This window comes from Hipposideros armiger, unplaced genomic scaffold (genome assembly GCF_001890085.2).
Source record: "Hipposideros armiger isolate ML-2016 unplaced genomic scaffold, ASM189008v1 scaffold_254, whole genome shotgun sequence".
Classification (NCBI taxonomy): Eukaryota; Metazoa; Chordata; class Mammalia; order Chiroptera; family Hipposideridae; genus Hipposideros; species Hipposideros armiger.
The window spans coordinates 2,052,426-2,078,599 of NW_017731604.1; the positions used below are offsets into that span (position 1 = coordinate 2,052,426).

Below are 26,174 nucleotides of genomic sequence, written 5' to 3' on the forward strand. Positions count from 1 at the left end.
CTTTCTTATAAGCAAAATGGAGCTAGTAACATATCCTTTATGGAGATACTAGAAGTAATTTATGGGTATGTGTATATAATATGCTTGGCAGAATGGAAAACACTAAGTATAATGTAAGAGGGACTCCTTAACCCATCCCTTAGAGCCCAGAGACAATAGTTGTGAGAGTGTTCTGTATGTATGTAGGTATATGTGTATTCACCTGCACTTGTGTGGTAAAGTCCTTCTTGCATATAAAAGACTGTGTTCCAGGTGTACCTGGCTCATCATTTGATTAAACTCTCTCACCAGAAAAGGCAAATTTCCCCCCACAAAATAGGAGTTGGGGGATATAAATAGTATTATTAAAGAATTCTGGCTTCTACAAAAGCATTTTTCAAAAACCAAAACCAAAACCAACAGCTGGGCTACCAAGCTATACTGAACACAAGTGTCCTGGGAGCTCATGGAAACATCTCCCTGTCTCCACACACACAATTTTCTATTCCCAGGTGGAATACAGGTTCAGGAGACAGTTTCTTATTCTTGATTATTGATGTCAATGGTGGAAATTATAGGCATTAAGACAGAAAATTAAGGAAATTACCACTCTGTCATAATAATAATAATAATAAACACTTAATGATTAATATGTTGTCAATGTATTAACTTATTTAATTATCACTTCAAACCTATGTGATAAGTTTTGTTATTATCCCCATTATATATATGAGACAACTGTGGAAGATTTAAGTAATTTCCCCATGGTTACATAGGTAATAAATGGTAGAACTGTCTCCCAAACCCAGGTGGTCTGCCTCCACATTCTGTGTTCTTAACCTCTGCACTTAATATGATGCATTACTGAAATATTTCAAAGCACATAATTTATTCACTCAACAAACATTGATTAATCTCTTGTCTGGGCTCCCACAGCTCTTTTTCATACCTTTTGTAGAACTAATATATTCAATGCAATCATTTGTTGATGTCTGTTTTTGTTTTACTAGACTGGGTGCTCTTTGAGGACAAAGACCATGCCTGAAGCGTCTGTTTCATTCACAGTATCACTTAGATTAGGGCATGACATGTTCTTTGAGTTGGCCGTGGGGCAACCTTGGCTATGTGTTCTGGAGTCAGGTAAATAAACACAGTCTCTAGCATCAGGGAGCTCCCAATCTATGAGATGGCCAGACATAGGAAAAATGGCATTCCTCCAATAAGGCAGAGTGAAATGAGACCTATAATTATGGTCTTACAGTTTGTTGCTGGAGCCTCAGAGAAAGGATCAATTAATTCTCAATGAACCTGGAATAAAATGTTCTGGGTAATATTGCTATGAAATATAATGTAAAATAACACCATCACTCAATACAATTTAGCTTTAGTTCTATTTTAGTCAATTTTTGGACATTTTGGCATTTGGGCATTAGCTTTGGAATTCAGAGAAAGATAAGCTCTGCTTATAGATGCAAACAGGACAGCTTAATGTAAAGAGCCATTAAAGACACATATCAGAGTCATGCAGACCCAAGGTTGAATCCCAGCTCTTCCACTTATAGGCTATCTGATTCTGAACCTCAGTTTTATTTTTTTTAGCCTCAGTTTTCTGAATTACTAAAAGAGATAACAATAGCACCTACCTGACAGAGTTGTTGTATTGATCCAATGAGTTAAAACAAATAAAATTATTAGCAGATTTAGTAGGTACTGAATAAATAGTAGTTTCCTTTCATTTTAAACAATTAACAATAAATATGTTTGTTTGCTAGCTTATCTACTTAAGTTTTATTTAGTTATTTTAAATAGGCAACATATTCTCATGGTATGCAATTGAAAACATACATAAGGGTATTGTACAGGTTAGCTGCAGCTTCAAAAATGCTGCCTAGCAAACTAACCCCAAACCCTGCACCTGCATCACATATATCAAACAAAGGACTACTACAACAATATCTGTAAATAACTCTCACAACTCAGAAAGAAGACAAATACTACCCTCCCCCGAAAAAAGAAAGACAAAAAGATTTGAACAGACACTTCTTAAAATAAGGTATATGGAAGGCCAATAAGCACACGAGACTATGCACTACATTATTAGTCATCAGGGAAATGCAAATTAAACCCCAATTAGATACTTCTACATACCCTTTATATTGGTTATAATTATAAAAGACTGACCATATGAAATGTTACAAAAATGTGGGGCAACTGGAACATCCATTCTCTTGCTAGTGAGAATGCAAAATGGTCCAAACACTTTGGAAAACAGTTTTTCAGATTCTTAAAAAGCTAAGTATATGCCACTACATGGCCCAGTCATTCCACTCCTAAGTATTTATCTAAGATAAATGACACTGTATGTCCACACAAAGGCTTACATGAATGTTCATAGCAGCTCTATTCATAATAGCCCCAAATTGGAAACAACCCAAGTGTCCATGAACAAATGAATAAACAAAATGTGATATATCCATACAATGGAATACTGCTTGGAAATATAGAAGGATGGACTTTCGATATATGCTATAACCGGAATGTGTCTCAAAATCATTATTCTGAGTGAATGAAGCCAAGCATGAGAGTATATACAATTCAATTTATTTAAAATTGTAGAAAACTCAAACTGATCTATAGTGAAAGAAAGCAGATCATTGGTTGCCTGGGGCAGGGGTGGAGAGATAGATGGATTACAAAGGGGTACAAGGAAACTTTTGGGGTTGATAATTATCTTCGTTGAAGTGATAGTTTCATGTGTGTATACATACATTAAAACTGATAAAATTGTAAAATTTAAATTTGTGCTGTTTTTTACTTTGATTATACCTAATAAAGTTATGTTTAAACAATATCAGTACCATACCATATTTTTACTTCTTACTCATGCAAATGTGGGTCTTCTGGTGTTCTGATGATCTAGGGTGATTCTGCTGGATTTGGCTTGAGCCTGCAGGGCCTAGGTCTGCTCCAGTTGTCTCTCATTCTTCTTGGACCAGCAGCCTACCTAGGTCAAGTTTTGTTATGATGATGGCAGAAGAGGAAGAGATTGAACAAGAACATGCAGTATCTATTAAAACTTCAGACTGACACTGGTGCACTATCATTTCAACCCAAATTCCATTTGCTAAAATCAAGTCACATGACCAAGCCCAACATCAGTGAGGTGGGCAAATAGACTTTTTGAACTCTATGGGGTAGTACTGAAAAGTAATTGCAAACAATGATTCAAAGTATTACAGGTGTATACAGTGAAAAGTCCCCATTATATCCACTATTCTGTATCATCCGTTTCCCTCCCCAGAGGCAACCACCAACACCTAATTTTTTGTGTGTTTTTAAGTTATATGAATATATAAGTAAATATCTATTGTACAATTTCTTCATTTACATAAATGGTTATATACTATACAAACTGTTTTGTGTTTTGCTTATTATTTATTTTGGAGACTGCTCTATATCATTATATAAAAAGATTTCTTGGCTGGCCGAGTGGCTCAGTGTGTTAAGAGCTCACTCAAGAGTGCGAGCTCTGAGCAACAGGTTCACCAGTTTGATTCCTGGCAAAGCTTCATTTTTTCTGTTTTACTGCTATATATGCCCTCATATGTAGGTACCATAATTTAATCAGTCCCTTATCTACAGGCATTTTGGCTGTTTCTAATATTATAGTTTGCTATTACAGAAAATGCAGCAACTAGTTTCACATACACATCAATTTATACAAGGGGAATGATATTTGGATATATCTGATGACTAATTTAAAAAATTCTAAAAGCAATAAATTTTATCTTGGTTCAGGTCTTGCCAGTAAAGAGATGCTGATGAAACCAGAACTGAGCATTCTTGGTGATCAAGTGGTGATCCAGGCTGGTGGAACGTTTGACATAACCTGCAGGTAATAATATCAAGGCCCTTGAACTTTCCCTGATTGAAAGAACCATGGTAGGGAGCTCAGAAAAGTTGAGTTTTTGATCATACTCCAAATTATTTCTTTTACAACAACAATAAGTAATAATTTCTGGAAGGTGATATTTCTTGCTATTCGTTTTCACAACGTGTACTTCTCTGGGTAGTGCTGGTTAACTTTTCCGCTGAATCCAGGTGTCTTTGTCTTTGGTTCCCTTCTTTTTTATCATTAACTTTCTCACACATTTCAAGAAATTAATTTGACTTTTAAAGTCCTTAATATGCCAGAGTGTACATTAATTCTTTTGGCAAGGATCTTGCTGTTAACTTATTGGTTTACAATGCCAATAGCACAGTATGTGACCCTGTAGACTTTGCTTTGTTATGGTTACACTTTACAGAACTATTTTTAAATGTTACCTATTTCCTTGATATCTACAACATCACATTTCTTATAGATTCACATGCATGTGGCCAAAGGAACAATTTCATGTTTTCAAAAAATATCTAGAGAACTGGAAGTGGGCTCTACTTCTCTTCTCCTTTGTGTTCTTCATTTTGATGAATTATTAGAAGATGGCAATTCTAGCAGAAAGAGAATAAATACAATTTGAATGATTCAGAGAGAATTTTATATTATAAGAAGAAGAAGTGGGGGGTGTGGGACATAAAGCAGGTTAGAGATGGAGATGTGAGAATCACTCAAAGAAATTGGATGAAAGTTGAAACTATATGAATAGAGGAGCATAATAATGGAATGTGTGTTGAGTGAGGAGAAAAAAGGGTATAGGTTATAATCTTGAGAAGCCCCTATGCTTCAAGATTGCATGGGCAGGAAGGGTAGTTGGGAAAGTGCATGAAGAATGGGTAAGAGGGAGAAACAAGAGAGAATTATCATAAGGGAGAGAAGGGATTTAAGAAAGGAGTGGCCAAATTCTGTGGCAGATACAAGTATAGGTTCTCAATAAATGTGTATTGAATCTAACTGAAGTGAAAACAGAGTACAGTGCCCCCTCCTTCTTTAAGCTAACCAATGCCCCAGTGTATCAGTAAAGGTTAGGTTGTAATGTATGCAATAGGAAACCCAAGTTAACAGTGGCTTTTAGAAATAAAGTTTAATTATTTTATGGAAAAATACCAAAGGGTGGATATCTGGGGCTGGCATCCCAGTCCCATGCAATCATTAGAAACTCAGACTCCTTCTGTATTGTAGATCTATCTTCATTAACTAATGGATTCCACCATGTGGTCCAAAATGGCTACTCAAACTCCAGCCATCATGTCTGCATTCAAGCTAGTTGGAAATAAGGAAGGTAAAGAAAGGCATGCTCCCTCTCCCTCCCTCCCTCCCTCCCTCTCTCTCTCTCTCTCTCTCTCTCTCTCTCTCTCTCTCCTCAAAGACTTAATTTTCTTTTATTTTTAAACAATTTTTATTGTTTCAATTACAGTTGACAAAATATTAGTTTCAAGTGTACAACATAGTGATTAGACATTTATATAACTTCCTAGGTGATCACCCAATAAATATAGTACCCATTTGACACTGTACATAGTTACTAAAATATTATGGACTATATCCCCTATGCTATACTTTGCATCCCACCGACTATTTTGTAACTGTCAACTTGTACTTCTTAATCCCTTTCTCTTTTTCATCCATCACACCAATGCCCCTCCCATCTGGCATCTATCAAAATGTCCTCTATATCTATCAATTTGTTTCTGTTTTGTTTTATTTATTTATTTATTTAGATTCCATATATAAGTGAAATCATATGGTATTTGTCTTTATCTGATTTATTTCACTTAGTATAATACTCTCTAGGTCCATCCCTGTTGTAAATGGCAAGATTTCATTTTTTCTAATGGCTGATTAATATTCCATTGTGTATATATACCACTTCTTTCTCCATTCATCTACTGATAGATACATAGGTTGCTTCCATATCTTGGCTATTGTAAATAATGCTACAATGAATACATGGATGCATATGTCCTTTCAAATTAGTGTTTTGGGTTTCTTTGGATGAATAACCAGAAGTGAAGTGGGATTTGGGTTTTTTTGGATAAATACCCAGATGTGGGTCCTTCTTTCTCTTGTTATAGCCTTTGTTTTAAAGTCTATTTTGTCTGATATAAGTATTGCTACTCCAGCTTTTTTCAGTTCCATTTTCATGAAATATATTTTTTTCCATCTCTTTACTATCAGTCTGCGTGTGTCTTTCAATCTGGAGTGTCTCTTGTAGGCAGCACATGTAAGGGTCTTGTTTTCTTTTCCATTTAGCCACCCTATGTCTTTGGATTGAAACATTTAATCCATTTACATTTAAAGTAATTGTTGACAGATATATAGTTATTGCCATTTTACTATTCATATTTTATATATATTTTTTTCTTATACAAGTCCTTTTAGCATTTCCTCTAATACTGGTTTGGTGGTGATGAATTCCTTTAGCTTTTTCTTGTCTGGAAAGATCTTTATCTCTCCTTCAATTTTAAATGATAGGCTTTGCTGGGTAGAGTAATCTTGGTTGTAGGTCCTTGCTTTTCATCACTTTGAATATTTTGTGGCAATCCCTTCTGGCCAGCAAAGTTTCTGTCGAGAAATCAGTTGGTAGTCTTCTGAGAACTCCCTTGTAGGTTTTCTTTTGCTGCTTTTAAGATTCTTTCTTTGTCTTTAACCTTTGGCATTTTAATTATGATGTGTCTCGGTGTGGGCCTCTTTAGGTTCACCTTGTTTGTGACTCTGTGCTTCCTGGGCTTGTATTACATATCTATTATCTTCACCAGGTTGGGGAAGTTTTCAGTCATTATTTTTTCAAATACATTCTCAATTCTTTGCTGTATCTTTTCTCCTTCAGGTACCCCTATGATGAAAATGTTGGTATGCTTGATGTTGTCCCAGAGACCCCTTAAACTATCCCTATTTTTTAAATTCTTTTAATTTTTTTATGTTATCTATCTTCTAAACTGCTGATTCAATCCTCTGCTTTATCTAATCTATTGATTCCCTCTAATGCATTTTTCATTTCAGATATTATATTATTTATTTTTGACTAGTTCTTTTTTATGTTTTCTATCTCCATTTTTATGTTTCCTATCTCTTTGTTGAAGTTCTCCATGAGATCACTGAGCATCTCTATAACCAGTGTTTTCAACTCTAGTAGATGGCTTGCATCCATTTTGTTTAATTCATTTTTTGGACTTTTGTTCTGTTCTTTCAATTGGGACATGTTTCTTTGTCGCCTCATTTTGGCTACATCCCTGTGTTTGATTCCATGTGTTAGGCAGAACTGCTATGTCGCTTGGTCTTAGCAGAGTGGCTTTATGCTGTAGGGCACAGTGGCATAGTCTCCCTGATCACCTGAGCTGGGTGCTTCAGGTGTGTCCCTTGTGTGGGTTGTGTGTGCCCTCCTGTTGCAGTTGAACCTTGTCACTGTTTGCATATCAATGTGAGGGATTGACCCTCAGGCTGAATGGTTTTGAGTACTGGTCATGACAATAGTGGAGGAGCTGTTGTGCAGAGGCCAACCCTAAGGAGCAAGAATTGTTTTAGCTGGGCTCTGGTTCCTGTCCAGTCTGCCCTTTGTGTGTCACCCTTGGAGGTGGCCAGATGATTCTCTGGCTCAATCCGAAGCTGGCCACTGGGAGCGCCAGCTCTGGGGCCTCCTGGGAAGGGCCCTGTTGCAGGCCAAGTTCAGTTACAGCTTGTATCCTGCCCATGGCGACTGGCAGGAGCCAAAAAGCAATCTGCATAGGGCTGTCACCTGTGCTGGGCTTGGAGGTGCTTGAAGAGGCCAAGCCATGAACTGAGGCTGGCTGCTACTAGTGCTGGGCTTGGGGCTGTTCAGCAAGATGTATGGGACATGCCAAGGCCAGATGCTGGCTTGTTTCGGTATTGTGAAACTGATAAATTTTAGGAAATTCTGCAGCATGAGACAAGGCACACCAATTGTATGGAAAAGCCACTTGAAGCAACTTGGGTCAGCCTTCAAGTTGGGTGGGGCAGGGGTCTCAGAATCACCAGGGAGTGGCGAATGGTATTAGCTAGGTTGATGGAGACTCAAATATGGTGCCTGCCTGTGTGATCAAGCTGGGTAAGGGAAGGGCTCAACAATTCAGTTCATCTCCTGTATGTCCCTGGCACCTTTGTAGCTGCTGCCCTAGCTCTGCAGCTCAGAGTGAGTGAGTCTGTCATTGAGTAAATCCACGCAAAAGCCCTTTAAGTGGAATGCCTGGAACTCCAGCAGCCCTTCGCCCCACTCAGCCACATTCTTCACTGCTTTTCAGAGCCACAAGTTATGGGGACTTCTCTTCTTAGAACTGAAACCCCAAACTGGGGAAACTTGTGTGGGGCTGGGATCCCTTGCTCCTTAGGGTAAAGCTTTGCAGCTGAGATATTCTTCCCAATTTTTAACCACCACACATAGGTATGGGACCAGCCCAGTCCACATCTCTGCTCCTCCTACTAGTCTTGAGATGGCTTCTCCTGTATATCCTTAATTATAGGACTTCTGTTCAGCTAGACTTCAGGCAGTTCTCAATGATGGTTGTTTTGTACTTTAATTGTAATTTTGAAGTCTGTGAAGAGTCAAGCACAGCATTTACCTACTCTGCCATCTTGACTGGAAGTTCATGCATTCTCTCTTTAAGAACATTTCCCAAATGCTCTATACTCCACTTGTGTGTGTATCCCTTTGACTAAAATTTGTCACATGGCCACAATTAGCTGTAAGAGAGATTGGGAAATATAGTGTTTTTTTTTCCTGCAGGCCATATGCCCCACTAAAAAAGTAAATATTTTATTACTATGCAAAATAAGGAACAGATATTGCCATGCCTAGTGATTTACACTAGATAAAATATAGCGATAAGCATGATATTTATTTTCTATTTCCATAGCATAACTGGAAAGTGGGGTCCTCCCATCCTACATCTTGTACTCTCCCTTCAGGGGGTTCCCTTTTCTCCTAGCTCTAAGCTTCCAACACCATAGATGAATATTTATCAGTAGATTTGAGCAAGACATTTTGTTTTTGGAAGCTGTCTTTTCCCGACCTATAGGCCTTCTCAGCCACTTCTCTGCATGTAAATCATAATTGAAGTGTCAGTCTCAGTGCATTATCAGCCCCTGCTCACACAAGACCACTTTACCCTGATGTCCCTGAACAGTATCTGACCTATTAGTCATCAAATAGAAACTGTCACCAATAGCCTTCATGTGTCCTGGACTTTCATGCTCCACTAGATCATACTTAACCCCAGGGTCTCTTTCCAAGGCCTTTAGCCTCATAAAACCCAGCTCTCATTGACCATAAGTCATAAACACTTAACTCCAGGTGATGAATTTGAGACAGACTTGGCTGTGGCTGGGAGGCTAGTTGATACTTTATGGGAGATTTGTTTCAGTGCTAAGAGGATTCCAGCAAAAGCTCATCTGGGAGATAGGCTAATAGTGCCTTGGGTGTAAGTGGGGGAATGAGATTAGTAAGTTTGTCTTGTGAAATCACAAATGACTTCTCAGAAGGTTTCAGAAATATAAGGGGTCCTCTAAACCCCTTATTTAAAACGGGGATGTTGAGGACTGAAGAGGTGACAATATTTTCCCAAGGCCACATAACTGGGCAGTGGCAGGGCTTCTACCTTACTTCCAGTTTGCACTACATTAAAATAAATTTTTGAATGTTCATTCACTTCACACTTAAATTATATATATATATATATATATATATATATATATATTAGGGGTGCCAAAAATGTATACATATGACTTGTATTCATCTTTTGTTATCAGCATATTGAGTATTACAATTTTAGTACAGTTCGTTCCTTTCTTTAAATGCGTATACATTTTTTTCACACCCTCTTTACGAGGTCTGACAATTAAGTTCATGAACTTGTTGCAACGATGTTGCTAACCTTTTTTGATATCAGAGGGATTATTCATTATGAATTTCTACCAACTGGACAAACAGTTAATCAAGTTGACTATTTAGAAGTGCTGAAAAGGCTGTGTGAAAAAGTTAGATGACCTGGGGCTGACCAAGTGGCTCATTGGTTAAGAGTTGGCTGGGGAGCGTGAGCTCTAAGCAGCAGGGCTGCTGGTTGGGATCCCACATGGGCCAGTGACGCTGTGCCTTCTACATCTAAGATGGTGAACAACAGCTCGACCTGGAGCTGGGCTGCTGTGAGTAGCCGGCAACAGCATAGGCTGCAGTGGGACTGCAGTGGGCTGCCGTGAGCTACTGTGAGAAGCTGGCAGCCAGCATGAGTGGCCGGCAGCTGGCGAAGATGCTGTGAGCCACTGTGAGTGGCCGTTCAATGGTTGGCGACTGATCTGCCTCAGCTAGGAAGAGCACAATGATCACAATACCAACATGGGCCAGTGAAGCGACATTCTCCAAAACTAGACTGAAGAACAAAAAAGGGCAGCAACTTGTCTGTTCTTCTTCCCCAATTCTCCAACACTGCTCCGTCCCACAATTCCCTAATAAAATCTTTTAAAAAATGTTAGATGACCTGAAATTATTGCTAACAGTTCATGGCTCTTGCATCACAACAATGTACCAGCTCACATGACACTGTCTGTGAGGGAATTTTTAGCTAGTAAACAAATAACTGCATAGGAACACCCTCCCTACTCACCTGATCTGGCCCTCTATCACTTCTTTCTTTACCCCAAGATAAAAAATATTGAAAGGAAGCCATTTTTATGACATTCATGACATCAAGGGAAATACGATGACAGCTCTGATGGCCATTCCAGAAAAGAGTTCTAAAATTGCTTTGAAGGATGGGCTAGGTGCTGGCATAAATACATAGCTTCCCAAGGGGAATACTTTGAAGGTGACCATAGTAATATTCACCAATGAGGTATGTGGCACTTTTTCTAATGAGTTTGCCAACGTAATTGTCAGGCCTCGTATATGCCTTTCGAAGCAGTTTCAAGAGACTAATATATTTTAGCCCTACATCAACCCCATAGAGTAGGTATAAAAAAGATCTTTTTCCTTATATATTCATTCAGGAAATATATATTTAGCACCTGTTATATACCCAGTGTTGGATTAGGTGCAGGAGATAAGGTACTAAACAAAATAGACCCATATCCCTGACCTCATGGAGATGCCATTCTTGTGGTAGAGACAGAAAATAAATAAGATAGGTAAGAAAATTGTCTAGTATATTAGAAGATGATAAGTGTTATAGAGAAAGTATCAGGGTAAAGGGATATAGAGTAAAGGGGGAGTGTTTCTTCTAATATGTTGGTCAGAATAGAAGTGTCATTTGAACAGAGACATAAAGCAAGGAGCCATGCAGGTATGTGGAGGAAGAATGTACCATACAGAGGGAATAACAAATGTAAAAACCTTAAGATGGGGTAAATTTGGCATGGTCAAGAAACAGCAAGAGGTTGGCGTGGCTGGAACAAAATAAATAGTGGGGAGAAAGATAGGAGATTAGAATGGAGTGGTGGTAGAGTTTTATAGATCACAGTGAGGATTTGGGATTTATTCTGACTGTCACGGGAAGCCACTGGAAGAATTTAAGCAGGGGAATAATGTGACCTTATATAGTTTTTGAAGTCTCCCTCTGGAGGCTGTGAGAGTTACGGGTTATGGAGAGCAAGAATCAGAGGCTACTGCAGCATTCCAGATGAGAGATGATGGGGGCTCTGACAGTGTGCCAACAGTGGAGGAAATGACAGGCCAGGTTCTGAATATTTTGAAAGTAGAGCCTACAGGACCTCCTAATGGATTGGAAGTGGAATATGAGAGAATTGTATGATTCTGAAATGATTCCCATGACAAATAATGCTGATAACCACAATAGCTACCATTTATTGGGTAGTTATTCTGTCTCAGTATTTGTTCTAAGTAAATACTTTACATGGATTGACTCAGTAAACCTTCACAATGAATCTGTGAGGTAAGTTCTATCAGTCCCACTTTATAGATGAAGATACCAAGGCCTGAAGTAAAGAAGGGACTTGTTAAGTTTCCAACACTAGAACCAAAACCTCCTGACTCCCAAGCCAATGGGCTTTTCATTGTGCAAACATACATGCAACTCTTCATACTTTCCAAGTCTTGGAAAGTCTGTGGAGCAGGCTAAGCTCACACTTTCTTTCCTATCTCCAACAGGGACTGACCATGCTTCCTTGTATTGGAGTTGTATCACTCTGTTTAGCTGGGCCTTCTAATGCTTCCTGGTCCAAGTTACCCAAGTTCCAAAGCCTTAAGCTGCAGGCTTTTGGTGGTCTGACAGGCAAATACAGCATCTTGTGGAAGGTGGGAGGAGGAAATGAATCATTCTGTGAGAAAGCCCAAGGCTCTGGAATGTGATTCTCCCCAGGATGTTATCAGGAATAGGAGGCCTAGTCATGTCAAGTATTCAGCTGCTGAATCCCAGGCATGAGAATCTGCTGTTGGTGTCACTGGAATTCAGTTTCTTTTCCTGGAATGTTTCAAAAGTATCCTCTCAGGCTCAAACAAATATCCAGGAGGGAGGCTAGCAGTGCGTCACACATGGAATCTGATAATGGGTCTAAATCTGGAGTGTGTTGTGTGAACACATGTAACCAGCTCCTCCTCCTTTCCCCCTACCCCTACCTACTCATCCCAGGCCTTCACCTTTGTGCTTTTGCCCAGCCCTGCTCTCTTTAAAGATATTCATACCCTGGTTGTCCCCTTCCTACCACCCTAAATAATAAGTCCTGTGCCCCACCTTCAGGGGATCTACTAATATAATGTATGCCCAGCTGACACTGAAATATTTTAGTGAGGCATATTTCCATAGATTCCTGCTAAAGGCAATGGAAGTAAACCACAATGTGACACAAAGTTATTTATTATTAATAAGCAACAATTGTCAGAGATTTAATTAGTGATAGAATGGGATACTTTGGGGAAAAAGAGGGTGATAGTGAGTTTCCCATCACTAGAGGTATTGAAACTGAGGTTCAGTAGGTTGGGATTCTGTAGTAAGAATTCAAACATCAGATAGAGGTTTGAATTCTGGACTCAGCAAATTATAGCCCTTGCAGCCATTATTAATTTTTTGGCCCTATAAGCTAGGGATTTTTAAATATGTTTAAAGGGTATAAAAATAAGAATTTGAGACAGAGACTCACAAAGGCTAAACTATTTATGTGACCCTTTTATAGCAACCATTTTGCTGAGGCATAGTCAATACAGTATACTAGGTAGAGCATGTGCTCACTTCCTCTCATGAACACACCAAAATTACAACTAAATATAGAGCAAACATGGCTGAGAACAACCTGATAACTAGCTGAACAGAATTCCTGTAACGAAGGATATAAAAAAGAAGCTGTGTTGAGATAGGTAGGAGGTGCAGACATGTGGTCTAGTCAGGTACCACACCCAAGGCGTGGCAACTCACAAACTGGAGAGAAATCACAGCCACAGTGATTCTCCCTGAGAAGTGAGGGTCCAAGCCCCATACCGGGTTCCCCAGCCCAAGAAACTTTGGCAGAAGACGAGTCCCCATAATATCTGTCTTTGAAAACCAGCGGAGATTACATCTGACTAACTTTAGGGTGAGTGCTAGAGGGGCAGGGATCAGTGGGAATTCTCTCTGGGGATGGAAACACTGGTGGGTGCTATTTTTTGTTTGTTTCTTTTGTGCTCTTTTCCCACCTGGCTGGCCTGGAGCAGGTAGACACCAAATCTGTCACTCATTTTATTGATTGATTGTTTCATTGATTTTTAATTACAATTGACATTCAATATTATTTTACATAGTTTCACTCTCCATTAACCTGGTTAATACCATTGTATTACCCCAGTGAGAGCTTTCCCCCAAGCAGATCCAGACACACCATACACGGCAGCCAACCTTGGCTCAATTCATAACTTCTTTCAAGCAGCTCCAAACCCACCACACATGGCAGCTGGCCTCATCTCATATTGTAACATTTCTCAAGTGGCCCCAAGTCTGGCACAAAGTGACCAGTCTCAGCTCACATTATAGCTACTACCATGTGACCTCAAGCTTTACAAGGTGGTGACTGGTCCTGGCCTCCACCAGAGTACCTCCCAAGAGACTCCATACCCAAAACACCTGGTGGCTGGCCTCAACCTGCACCAGATATGTACCCAAATGACCCCACTAGTGACACACAGATGGGGAGCCTCAACTGACACAGGAACACTTCCAAAGCAGCTCCCACTCATGGGGCCAGCCACCACACATCAGAATTCCTGTATTAGTCATGGCCAGTCCTCACAGCCAGTTGGCCTACTGGTCAACCCCACCCAATAGTGCACCTGTAGTAATTGTGGACAAACTACAACAGGAGGACATACACAATTCACAGTGGCATTTCTATACACCAAGAATGAATTAGGAGATAGAGAAATTATGAAAAAAGTCCCATTTACAATTGCATAAAAATGCCTAGGAATAAATTTAACCAAGGAAGCAGGAGACATACTTGGACCACCTGGCTCTGGTGACCACTGAGCCCCAAAGGACACCTTCTACAAAAGGCTACTGTTTCAAGACAGAAAGATGTAGTGAATCTACATAATACATAGAAACAAACACAGAGAGGCAGCCAAAATGAGAAGACATAAAAATATCTATAAAATGAAAGAGCAGGACACAACTTCAGAGAAAGAGCTAACTGAAATAGAGACAAGAAATTCACCAGATAAAGCATTTAAAGCAATGGTTATAAAGATGCTCAATGAACTTGGGAGAAGAATAGATAAACTCAGTGGGAACTTCAACAAAGAGACTATATATATATATATATATATATATATATATATATATATGAACCAATCATGACTGAAAAATACAATGACTAAAATGAAAACTACACTACAGGAAATCAAGATCAGATTAAATGATGCAGCAAAAAGAATCAGTGATCTGGAAGGAAAGGTAATGGAAATCACCCAAATGGAAAAGCAAAAAAGAAATATGAATCTTAAAAACTGAGGATAGTTTAAGGGATCCCTGGGACAACATCAAGAATACTGAAATTCAGGCCCAGACTAATGACTCAGTTGGTTAAGAGCGTGAGCTCTGAGCAACAGGGTCGCTGGTTCGATTCCCACGTGAGCCAGTGAGCTGCACCTGAGCTGAGCTGTTGCTAAGCTGCCAACAGGTGACAGGATGGCTCAGTTGGTGAGAGCACATGCTCCTAACAACAAGGTTTCCAGTTCGACTCCCACATGGGATGGTGGGCCACACCCACCTGCAACTAAGATTAAACACAGCACCTTGAGCTGAGTGGCTGTGAGCTGCCAGAGGTGGCTGGGTGGCCACTGGACTTGGAGCTGAGATAGCTGCACCCTCCACAACTAAAATTGAAGGACAACAACTTGGCTGTTCCCCTTCCCCAATTCCCCAGCACTGTTCCCCTTCCCCAATATTTATTGCCCAATAATATCTTTTAAAAACACCCAACATTCATATCATAGGGGTCCCAGAAAGAGAAGAGAGAGAAAAAGGAACAGAAAACCTATTTGAGCAAACAATAACTGAAGAATTCCCTCATCTGGTTAAGGTAACAGAAATCCAATACCAGGAAGAACAGAGAGTCCCAAGTGTGGCGAACTTAAAGAGGCTCACACCAAGACACATTATATATAATTAAAATTTCAAAAGGTAAACATAAAGAGAGAATCTTAAAAGCAGCAAGAGAAAAGCAACTAGTTATGTGCAAGGGAACCTCCATAAGACTAAATTAACAAAACAAAGGATACAAATCGTGTGATCATCTCAATAGACACCGAAAACACATTTGACAAAATACAACATCCAATCATGACAAAAACTTTCAACAAAGTGGGACTATAGTTAACATATCTCAACTTAATAAAGGCTACACATGACAAACCCACAGCTAGCATTAGACTCAATGTGAAAAAACTAAAGGTTTCTCCCTCTAAGATCAGGCAAAAGACAAGGATACCCACTCTCACCACTTTTATTCAATATGCTATTGGAAGTCCTAGCCACAGCAATCAGACAAGAAAAAGAAATAAATTTATCCAAATTGGAAAAGAAGAGATAAATTTGACAGTATTTGCAGATGACATGATGTTATATATAGAAAACTCTAAAGACTCAAACAAAAATCTATTAAAATTAATAGATAAATTTAGTAAAGTTGCAGAATAAAAAATTAATATACATAAATCAATAGCACTTCTATACACTAAGAATGAATTAGCAGATAGAGAAATTATGAAAACAATGCCATTTACAATTACATTAAAAATACCTAGGAATAAATTTAACCAAGGAAGCAAAAGGTATGTACTCTGAAAAGTATAAGGTATTGATGAACGAAATTGAATATGACACAAATACATGGAAATATATACCATACTTATGGTATATAAGAATATTGTTAAAATGTCCATACTATCCAAAGCATTCTACAAATTCAATGTAACCCCTATTAAAATATCAGTGGAATTTTTGACAGAAACTGAAAAAATAATGTTAAAATTTATTTTTATTTAGTTTATACTTTTATTTATAAGAATCACAAAAGACCTAGAACAGCCAAAGCGATCTTGAGGGGTAAAAAACAAAACAAAACAAGAAAAACCCCGAAAACAAAGCTGGAGTTATCACACTCTCCGATTTCAAACTATACAAAAAGCTATAGTAATTAAACACGGTATGGTCCTGGCTCAAAAACAGACATATAAATCAATGGAACAGAATAGATAGCCCAGAAATTAACCCACACGTATATGGTCAATTAATCTATGAGAAATTAGACAGGAAATACAAAGCGGAAATGACACTTTTTCAATAAATGGTGTTGGGAGCACTGGACAGATGCATGCAAAAAGTAAAGTTGGAAAGCTTTCTTACACCATATACAAAAATAAACTCAAAATTGATTAAAGACTTAAGTGTATGGCCTGAAACAAACAAACAAACAAACAAACAAACAAACAAACAAACAAACAAACCTCCTAGAATAAAAGATAGGCAGTAATGTCTTAGACATCAATCTTAGCAATGTTTTTGGATATGTCTCTTCAGGCAAGGGAAACAAAAGCAAAAATAAACTAATGGGTCTGTATCAAACTAAAAACTTTTGCACAATAAAGAAACCATCAACAAAACAAAAAGTGAATGGGAAAAGATGTTTGCAAATTCTATATATGATGGAGGTTAATATCCAAAATATATAAAGAATTCATACAACTTACTAGCAAAAAAACCCCCCCAAAAATCTGATTAAAATATGGGCAGAGGACCTGAGCAGACATTTCTTCAAAGAAGACATACCGATGACCAACTGAAAACAAAGGAAAAGACAAACAAATGAAGAAACAAAAACTCATAGGCACAGACAACAGTTTAGTGGTTACCAGAGGGTAAGGGGAGAGGGGAGTGGTAGATGAGGGTAAAAGGCATCAAATATATTGTGATAGAAAGAGAATTAACTCTGGGTGGTGAACACACAATGTGATATATAAATGATGTATTACAAAATTGTACACCTGAAACTTATGTAACTTTACTAACAATTGTCACCCCAATATACTTTAATTTAAAACAATGGGCGGAGGACCTGAACAGACACTTCTCCCAAGAAGATATACAAACAGTCAACAGATACATGAAAAAATGCTCAACATCACTATCAGGGAAATGCAAATCAAAACCACAATGAGATACCACCTCACACATTTCACAATGGCTATTATCAAAAAGTCAACAAATTCTGAGCTTCTGAAAACCCAAAACCGCCTCTGCAACCCAATGCTATAATCAATAATGTAAAGATTTTGTAAGGTGCCAGATGGGCACTGGACTTATTAGGGAGACCCCTTCATAGACTGTGTAGATGCCTGACAACTGCGCTATACACCTGAAGCTGAAGTTGAATAATATTGAATGTCAACTATGAGTAAACACACACACACACACACACACACACACACACACACACACACTCACACACAAACACGTGCATCTATATATATAGTCATGGGATGTGGAGTACAGCCTAGGGAATACAGTCAATGGAATTGTAACAGCCATATACGATGTCAGAGGGATAGTAGATTAGGAGGGGTTATTACTTTGTGAGGGGTGTAAATGTCTAACTATTACATTGTTTTGTACACCTGAAAAGAATTTTAAAAAGTTAAAATGATACAAAATGCTGAACTCAAAAAAAAAGTCAACAAACAAGAAGTGTTGGTGAGGATGTGGAGAAAAGGGAACCCTTGTGCACTGTTGGTAGGACTGCAACTTGGTGCGGCCACTATGGAAATCAGTATGAAGGTTTCTCAAAAAATTAAAAATAAAACTATAATATGACTCAACAATCCTTCTGGATATTTATCTAAAGAAAACAAGAGCACTCATTTTTGTTAAATTATTTTTTATTATGAAATACACATTTTTTAGAATTAGTTTCAGCTGTAAGGAACACTAATTTTTATAGATATATGAACCCCTATGTTCATTGCAGCATTATTTACCATAGTCAAGATATGGAAGCAACCTAGGTTTCCATTGATAGATGAATGGATAAAGACTGGGTATATTTATATAAAAAATATATATATATTCATTCATATATGTATATATGTGTGTGTATATATATATATATATATTAATATATGTATATATATGTGTGTGTATATATATATTCATATATGTATGTGTGTGTGTATATATATATATATATATATATATATATGAATATTGCTCAGCCATAAAAATAAATGAAATCTTGCCATTTGCAACAACATGAGTGGAAATATATGGTATTATGCTAAGTCAAATAAGTCACACAGAGAAAGACAAATACCAAAATACCATATGATTTCACTTATGTGTGGAATCTAAGAAGACAAAACAAACAATCAAATGAAACAAAACAGAAACAGACTCCTAGATATAGAGAACAAACTGATGGTTGCCTGAGTGGGTGAGGGGATAGGTGAAAAGTGAAGGAGAATAAGAGGTACAAACCTCCAGTTATTAAAAAAGATAAATTCACAGGGATATAATGTACAACATAGGAAAGAGTCAATATTATTATAACTTTTTATGGTGACAAATGTTTACTAGACTTATTGTAGTGATCACATCATAAGGAATATGCCATATTTTGCCATGTATAATACACACTTTTTTGCCCAAATTTGTGAGGGAAAAATAAAGATGCACATTATATATGGGTAGTACTAATTCTGTATGTTTTTAATTCTTTTATTTATGCTTATGATTTAAAAGCATAACTCTAGAAATCAATAATGATATCCATATGCAAAATAATACCCTGGAATACGATCATTGGTTTTGTTGGACTTAGGATGAACTTGCAATGATGAAGAGTTCTTGGCCTTCTGTGATGTGTAAATATTATAAATTTGTTACTGGTACATAAAATGTCTTGTACCTTGTATCTTTTCTTGTGTTGTGTAATTATTTGTTACATAAAATTTCTTCTACCATAATATGTTAGAAAATAAATGCTGGGCCGGCCGAGTGGCACAATGGTTAAGAACTGGCTTGGGATGCCAGAGGGCCCCGGTTCGGATCCCACATATGAGGGCCAGTGACACTGCCCTCCACAGCTAAGATGCTGAACAACAGCTCAACCTGGAGCTGGGCTGCTGTGAGTTGCCGGCGACGGCATAGGCTGCAGCCCCTGTGGCAGTGGGTTGCCATGGGCTACCGTGTGTAGCCAGCAGCCAGCGTGAGCGGCCAGCAGCCGCAGTGAGCGGCCGTCCAGAAGCCGGCAACTGATCTCACCCGGGAAGAGTGCAATGATGGTGCCAACTTGGGCCAGTGAAGCAACGTCCTACACAACTAGATTGAAGAACAAAACCACAGCAACTTGTCTGTTCCCCTTCCCCCAATTCCCCAGCACTGTACCCATCCCCCCAATTCCCCAATAAAAAAAAATCTTAAAAAAAAATAAATAAATGCTAAAATTCCTTTATAATACAAAAAACAAGTACTTAAATGTAAACAAATAAAAATTTGAATTAAAAAATTAAAACAAAAGATTTGTTTTCCCCTGAAAGTTTGGGCCAAAAACATGGATGCACATTATACACGAGAGTGCATTATACATGCCAAAATACAGTAAATGTTGAATCGCTATGTCATACACCTGAAACTAATATAGTATTTTATGTCAACTATACTTTAATTTTTTTAAAAAAAGGAACCATTTTGGCTACCCCTGAACTCAAGATGCTGTCTGCTTGCGTACTTGCTTTTGTCTGGGGTCAGAGCAAACCATGTGGGATAATCCTGAGGACTTTACAGGCCAGGTTGGGTTGGACTGGGACATTGCCCAGATCAGTTAGGGATACTACATATCTAGGAGTGAAAATTGGAAGAACAGTATCAGTTGTTGGCTTTAATGGGTAGGTATGAGACTCCAGGCAGGCGAGGCAAGCAGGGGTCAGGAAATGGGAATTCTAGAAACAAATTCTCATGGAATTCAAAGCCCAACAAAAACAATAGACTTTCAAAAGGCAGCTGAAAACAGTACAGAATGTATTTTAGTTTACTAGGGCTGCCACAGTGAAGTACCCAATACTGGGTGACTTGAACATCAGAAGTTTATTTTTTCATAGTCCTGGAGGCTAGAAGTCCAAGATAAAAATGTCAAGAAACTTTGTTTCTCATTAGGTCTCTCCCTTTGGATTGCAGATGACTGCCTTCTCACTGTGTCCTCTCATGGTCTTTGTGTACACATATCCCTGGTATCTCTCTGTGTGTCCAGATCTCCTCCTCTTATAAGGACAGTCATCAGACTGGATTAAGGCCCACCCTAAAGGCATCATTTTAACTTAATTACCTCTTTCATTCAAGGCTCTATATCCATATATAATCACATTCTGAGGTACTGGGGTAAGTGCTTCAAGATATGAACTTGTGGAGGACACAAATCAGTCTGTAAGAGGACACACCTTCTCTTACGTTGTCTGACTTTGAGGCCACACAGCTTATTTGAAGACTCCATATTGAGGTTGGACATACCCTGAAGAGGTCAGCGTTCAAGTAGGAACAGAGACTCCAGTGGTAGGCAGTGAAAAGCCAGTGGAGGACTCTGGAGTCAGGCTGAAGAATTATGACTTGGACTCATTTCCTTCTCACTTACAGAGACAAAACCTGGTTCTAACTTCAGGGTGCAGGAGATGGAAGGCAAAGGATGGGGGGTGCGGGGTGTGGGCAGGACCTGCACTGTTGTTCTCTACCTGATTCTCCTCCTGGTCTTGCTTTCTATAAACCCTCCTCTTTTATTTTTTTAACAGTCTTAACCACAATCATGGTAACATATTATCTTTTCAAAATGATTGGAAATACATTGCCTTTAAAGAAAGTGCTCATGGCAAGCAATGACCCTCCACACCACTTTATGGTTTACCTTCTGTTCACTTCAGTGAATTTATGAGTCATGATGAACAGTGGCCTAGCAAATGTATGAATGTTGGAGATGATGTGGGGAAGGGTATCTGTCTTTGACATGAGAGCAGGAGTCAAGTCTGGCTCCATCCTGCCCCCAAACTTCCACTGCCTTCCACACAAGCTGAGGGCTTGCATTTGCAAAACTTTTTTACATAAGGTCTCTCAGTGAATCTTAACAGCATTCTGGAAAAGAAGGATCATAGTCCTTGTTTTTACAGATGAGAAGCCTGAGACCTAGAAAGCTTAATTAACTGGCCAAGGTGACATAACTAAGCAACGGTAATGCTGAAATTCAATATTCAGGTTCTTTTGCCCTCCCTACCTTTTTTTATTTTCAATTATTGTGCCATAGATTTTTTTTTTTGTTACGAGGAAGTGGGAAGAGGAGAAAATAATCGCTGGTGAGATGCGGATATAGAGCCCAGTTGTTTTGTCCGAGTTTGGAAGAAATGCAATGAATTTTGACTTAACTTTTTCCCTGGTTCCCCACCACTGAATGAAGGGAGTGGTAGTCCAATCACATGTCTTTTCAGAGCTTATTTCCCAGAAAAGCCTTTGAAATTCAGTGAGGCAGTTTGGTATAATTCAAAGATAAAAATAAAAACCTAGACTGGGACCTAGTATATATGACTTTGAGTTTGGGTCCTGCCAGCAACTTTTCTGGGCAAAGCCCTTTACCTCCCTGAGTCTTGGTATTCTCATTTGATAAGTGGAAACAACAAATCCAGAAAGAACCTAAGAAATCACTTAACCCAATATATTCCTATGCCTTTAGAAATTTATTGTCAAACGCTACAAAGCCCATCTATTGTTGGAGAGAGTTGGGCTGGGGATAAAGATTATGTAGAGGAGGAGATACACCAGGAGACAGAGAGAAACAAGGACAAAAATGTAACTCAAATTTTCAGATTCTCCTCATGCCCACAGTTAGGTGTTCTAATCCTCTGTGCCAATTCTTTCAGGGAACTGAGCTATCTGTTATAATTTTTCCTTTAGAACTCAGGTTGGGAGCTGGAGCAACATTACTTCTTTACTATCCATCCCATGCCTGACCAGCATATTTTCTTGTGTTGTGTTTTCAGGGGATCGGCTGCCATTACCTGGACCTGGGGCACTGGGTCTACTGGGAGTCGGGCCCGCATCTTGGAGCACCCCTGCTCTGATAATCCCCTTGTTACTTGCAACCAGCTCACCATCTTCCACACAGAAGCTGGCGACACTGGCTACTTCACATGTAGCTACAAGGATGTTGCTGACATCAAGGATCCTAATGGCAAGGCCAGTGTGTATGTGTATGTCCAAGGTAAGTGAGTGAGTGCCTCCTGTTTTGGGACTGAAGGATTTTGCATTTTTTCTGGATGTCTACATACATGAAACCCTAGGTAAGCTTGGAATAAGGTGGAGTGCCTTTCAGTGGAAAGGGGAGAAGGAGGAGGACAGTAGAACAGGAACACGCCTTGTGCTTTTCAAATTCTGTTGATGACAGTCCAGTTGTGCCTTCATATCCACATGTATGACAAAGGTGAAGTTTTTGATCTCTTACCCCAGGAGACAAGAAAAATAGTATGAATTTGTTTCCAACTTGAGTAGCTACCAATTGTGTGTGAAATAAAGGGGCGGCAGAGAGGCAGATGCCCCTGATGAGCTATAGGCAAGCTTGGCTTTAACTCCCTCTACCTCCAGCTGACTGGGAGGGCTCTTAAGATTTTGACCTCCTTCCCAGAACTTCTGTGGCTTGGGGCTATGGTGCTAGACCTGTGTGATTACTCCTTTTGGATTATAATTTCCTCATTGAGAATACAGAGGGTACCTTTAAGAAGCCTGTTTTCTTTCTCTTCCTACATACCCATTCTCTCTCTGAGCCATGTCTTCACTTCTTTATACATTAAATGACAGCCCAAATCTCTATAAGGCAGCAAGCTTGGCCCTGAAGAAGACCTAACTTCCAATCCACAGTCCTCATTGGCTTTCAAAGACACAGGTTAAGCTGGTCTAGGGGATGTAAGAAGGATTCGGATGAAGTGGAAACAGATCTAGGCTAGTAAACCTGGATTCTAGTCCTGATTTCACTGCTTTTAACTGAGGGAACTTGGACAAGTCACTAATCTCTGATTCTCAGTCTCCTCCTCTGTAAAATTCAGGATTTTCATAAGGATTAGAGATAATGTATATAAAACACTTTAATCCAATGTCTTACACTTAGTAGGCATTGCATAAAATATATAAAATATTTTATAAGCTGTATGCTGTCATACAAAAGTAAAGGTGGGTTATTGTCACTGTATTATCCCTGATGGAACAACGTTAGTTGCTCTATGATAAATCCAAGGGGAGGAGGAGATACTAGTGGTGAAAAGGCAATGATACAATAACTAGATATCATCCATCATCCAGGGAAGTTTATGACACAGGGACCAGCCTGCCAGGAGACCAGGGTGATGACAGGGAGATAGGTTGAGACAGAAATAATGACATAAAACTTAGGAGGTCCTGGAATGCTAGAGCAAACAGTTTGTCTCTCGTTTTATGCTCCCCAACTCTTAATCCTCCTCTCAAGCTGGGATGACATTTGAAGCCTTTTTTTGTTGGTCTGAGCTCTCCAAACAGATTTGGAAGTGAGTGTGAAGATCCTGAGGTTTCATTCAAATCAGAAACATGAAGGCTCTTCTTAGAGATGCTAACCTCCCTGAATTTACCTTTGAAATATTTGCATCTCCACTACCCCAACCCTCACCCCTAGATGTCATGCTGCTGTCCCAATAGGAGACACTGAATAATAAGCCTTGGTATGTACAAGACCCTACCAGGTCTGGATTGCATTCTGACAGCTGGCCTCTTAAAATACAGAATCTCTGGGAGTGAGGCCTTGGCATCTGAATTAATTTTTTTTAAATTTAGGTATAGTGTATATACAATATTATATGGGTTACATTAGTTTTCAGGTATACAATATAGTGACTTGACATTTTAATACCTTACAATGTGATCACCCAACTAATCATCTGTTACCATGCATAATTATCACAATATTATTGAGTATATTGCCTTTGCCCTTTACATCCATCTCCCCATCCCCTCCTTTCTGGTAACCATTCCTTTGGTCTCTGTTTCTATCAGCTGTTTTTGTTTTGCAATATTTGCTTGTTTGGTTTGTTTTCTTTTTAGATTCCACATATAAGTGAAACCATATGGTATTTGTCTTGCTCTGCCTGACTTATTTCACTTAGCGTAATACACTCTAGATCCATTCTTGTTGTCACAAATAGCAAGATTTTATTTTTTATTGCTGCATAATATTCCATTGTGTGTGTGTGTGTGTGCATGTGTGTGTGTGTGTGTGTGTGTGTGTGTAAAACATTTTTATCTATTCATCTATTGATAGACATCTAAGTTGTTTCCATATCTTGGCTATTGTAAATAATGCTGCAATAAACATACAGTTGCATATGCATATATCTTTTCAAATTAGTGTTCTCATTTTCTTTGGAAAAAAACCCAGAAGTGGAATTGCTGGGTCATACGGTATATCTAATTTTAGCTTTTTGAAGAGTCTTGATACTGTTTTCCATAGGGGCTGCACTGGTTCACAGTCCCAGCAATGCACAAGGGTTCCTTTTTCTCCACATCCTCACCAACACATGTTATTTGTTGACTTTTTGATAATAGGCATTCTGACTGGTGTGAGGCAATATCTAATTGTGGTTATGATTTGCATTTCCCTGATGATTAGTGATATTGAACATCTTTTCATATGTCTGTTGGCCATCTGTATGTCTGCTTTGTAGAAATGTCTTTTCATGTCCTCTACTCATTTTTCGATCAGATTGTTAATTTTTTATTGAGTTGTATGATTTTTTTTATATTTTGTATATCAACCCCTTATCAGATATATCATTTGCAAATATGTTCTCCCATTCAGTAGATTATCCTTCTGTTTTGTTGAAAATTTCCTTTACTTTACAGAGGATTTTTGTTTTATGAAGTCCCATTTCTTTATTTTTGCTTTTGTTTCCCTTGCTTAAGGGGATGTATTCAAAAATATATTACTCAGACTGATGTAAAATAGTTTACTTCCTATGTTTTCTTCTAGGATTTTTATGGTTTTAGGTCTTCCATTTAAGCCTTTAACCCATTTTGAGTTTATTCTTGTATATGGTGTAATAAGGTGGTCTAGTTTCATTTTTTTTTGCATGTATCTGTTCTGCTTTCCCAACACCAGTCACTGAAGAGAATGTCTTTACTGCATTGTATACTCTTGCCTCTTTTGTCAAAGATTAATTGACCATATAGGCATGGGTTTATTTCTGGGCTCTCTATTCTGTTCCATTGATCTATTTGTCTGTTTTTGTGCCAGTACCATAGTGTTTTGTTTATTATAGCCTTGTAGTATAGTTTGAGATTGGGGAGGAGTGTCATACCTCCAATTTTGTTCTTTTTCAAGATTGCTTTGGCTATTTGAGGCCTTTTGTAGTTATATATAAATTTTAGGATTATTTGTTTTAATTCTGAGAAGAATGACATTGGTAATTTGATCGGAATTATGTTGAATCTGTAAGATTACTTTGAGCAGTATGGTTATTTTAACAATATTAATCCTTTTGATGCATGAGTACCTTCAATCCTTCCATTTATTTGTGTCCTCTTCAATTTCATTTCTCAATGTCTCATAGTTTTCAGAGTACAGGTCTCACCTCCTTGGTTAAATTTACTCCTAGGAATTTTATTCTTTTTGATGCAATTTATAAATGGGAGTTTTTTCTTAATTTATTCTTTTTATTGTTCATTATTAGTATATAGAAACATAACAGATATATGTGTATTAATTTTGTTTCCTACTACTT

At 38.4% G+C, this 26,174-nt stretch overlaps 1 protein-coding gene across 1 annotated transcript in view; it reads left to right on the top strand.

Annotated features, from left to right (window-relative positions):
- LOC109390085 (vascular endothelial growth factor receptor kdr-like) overlaps positions 1-26,174 on the top strand; it is a 286,991-nt gene that overhangs the window by 68,537 nt on the left and 192,280 nt on the right. The window contains exons 3-4 of the mRNA XM_019656126.1: positions 3,778-3,874; positions 22,416-22,636. Of these exons, the coding sequence (XP_019511671.1) occupies positions 3,778-3,874; positions 22,416-22,636 (318 nt within the window). The remainder of the gene's footprint in view (positions 1-3,777; positions 3,875-22,415; positions 22,637-26,174) is intronic.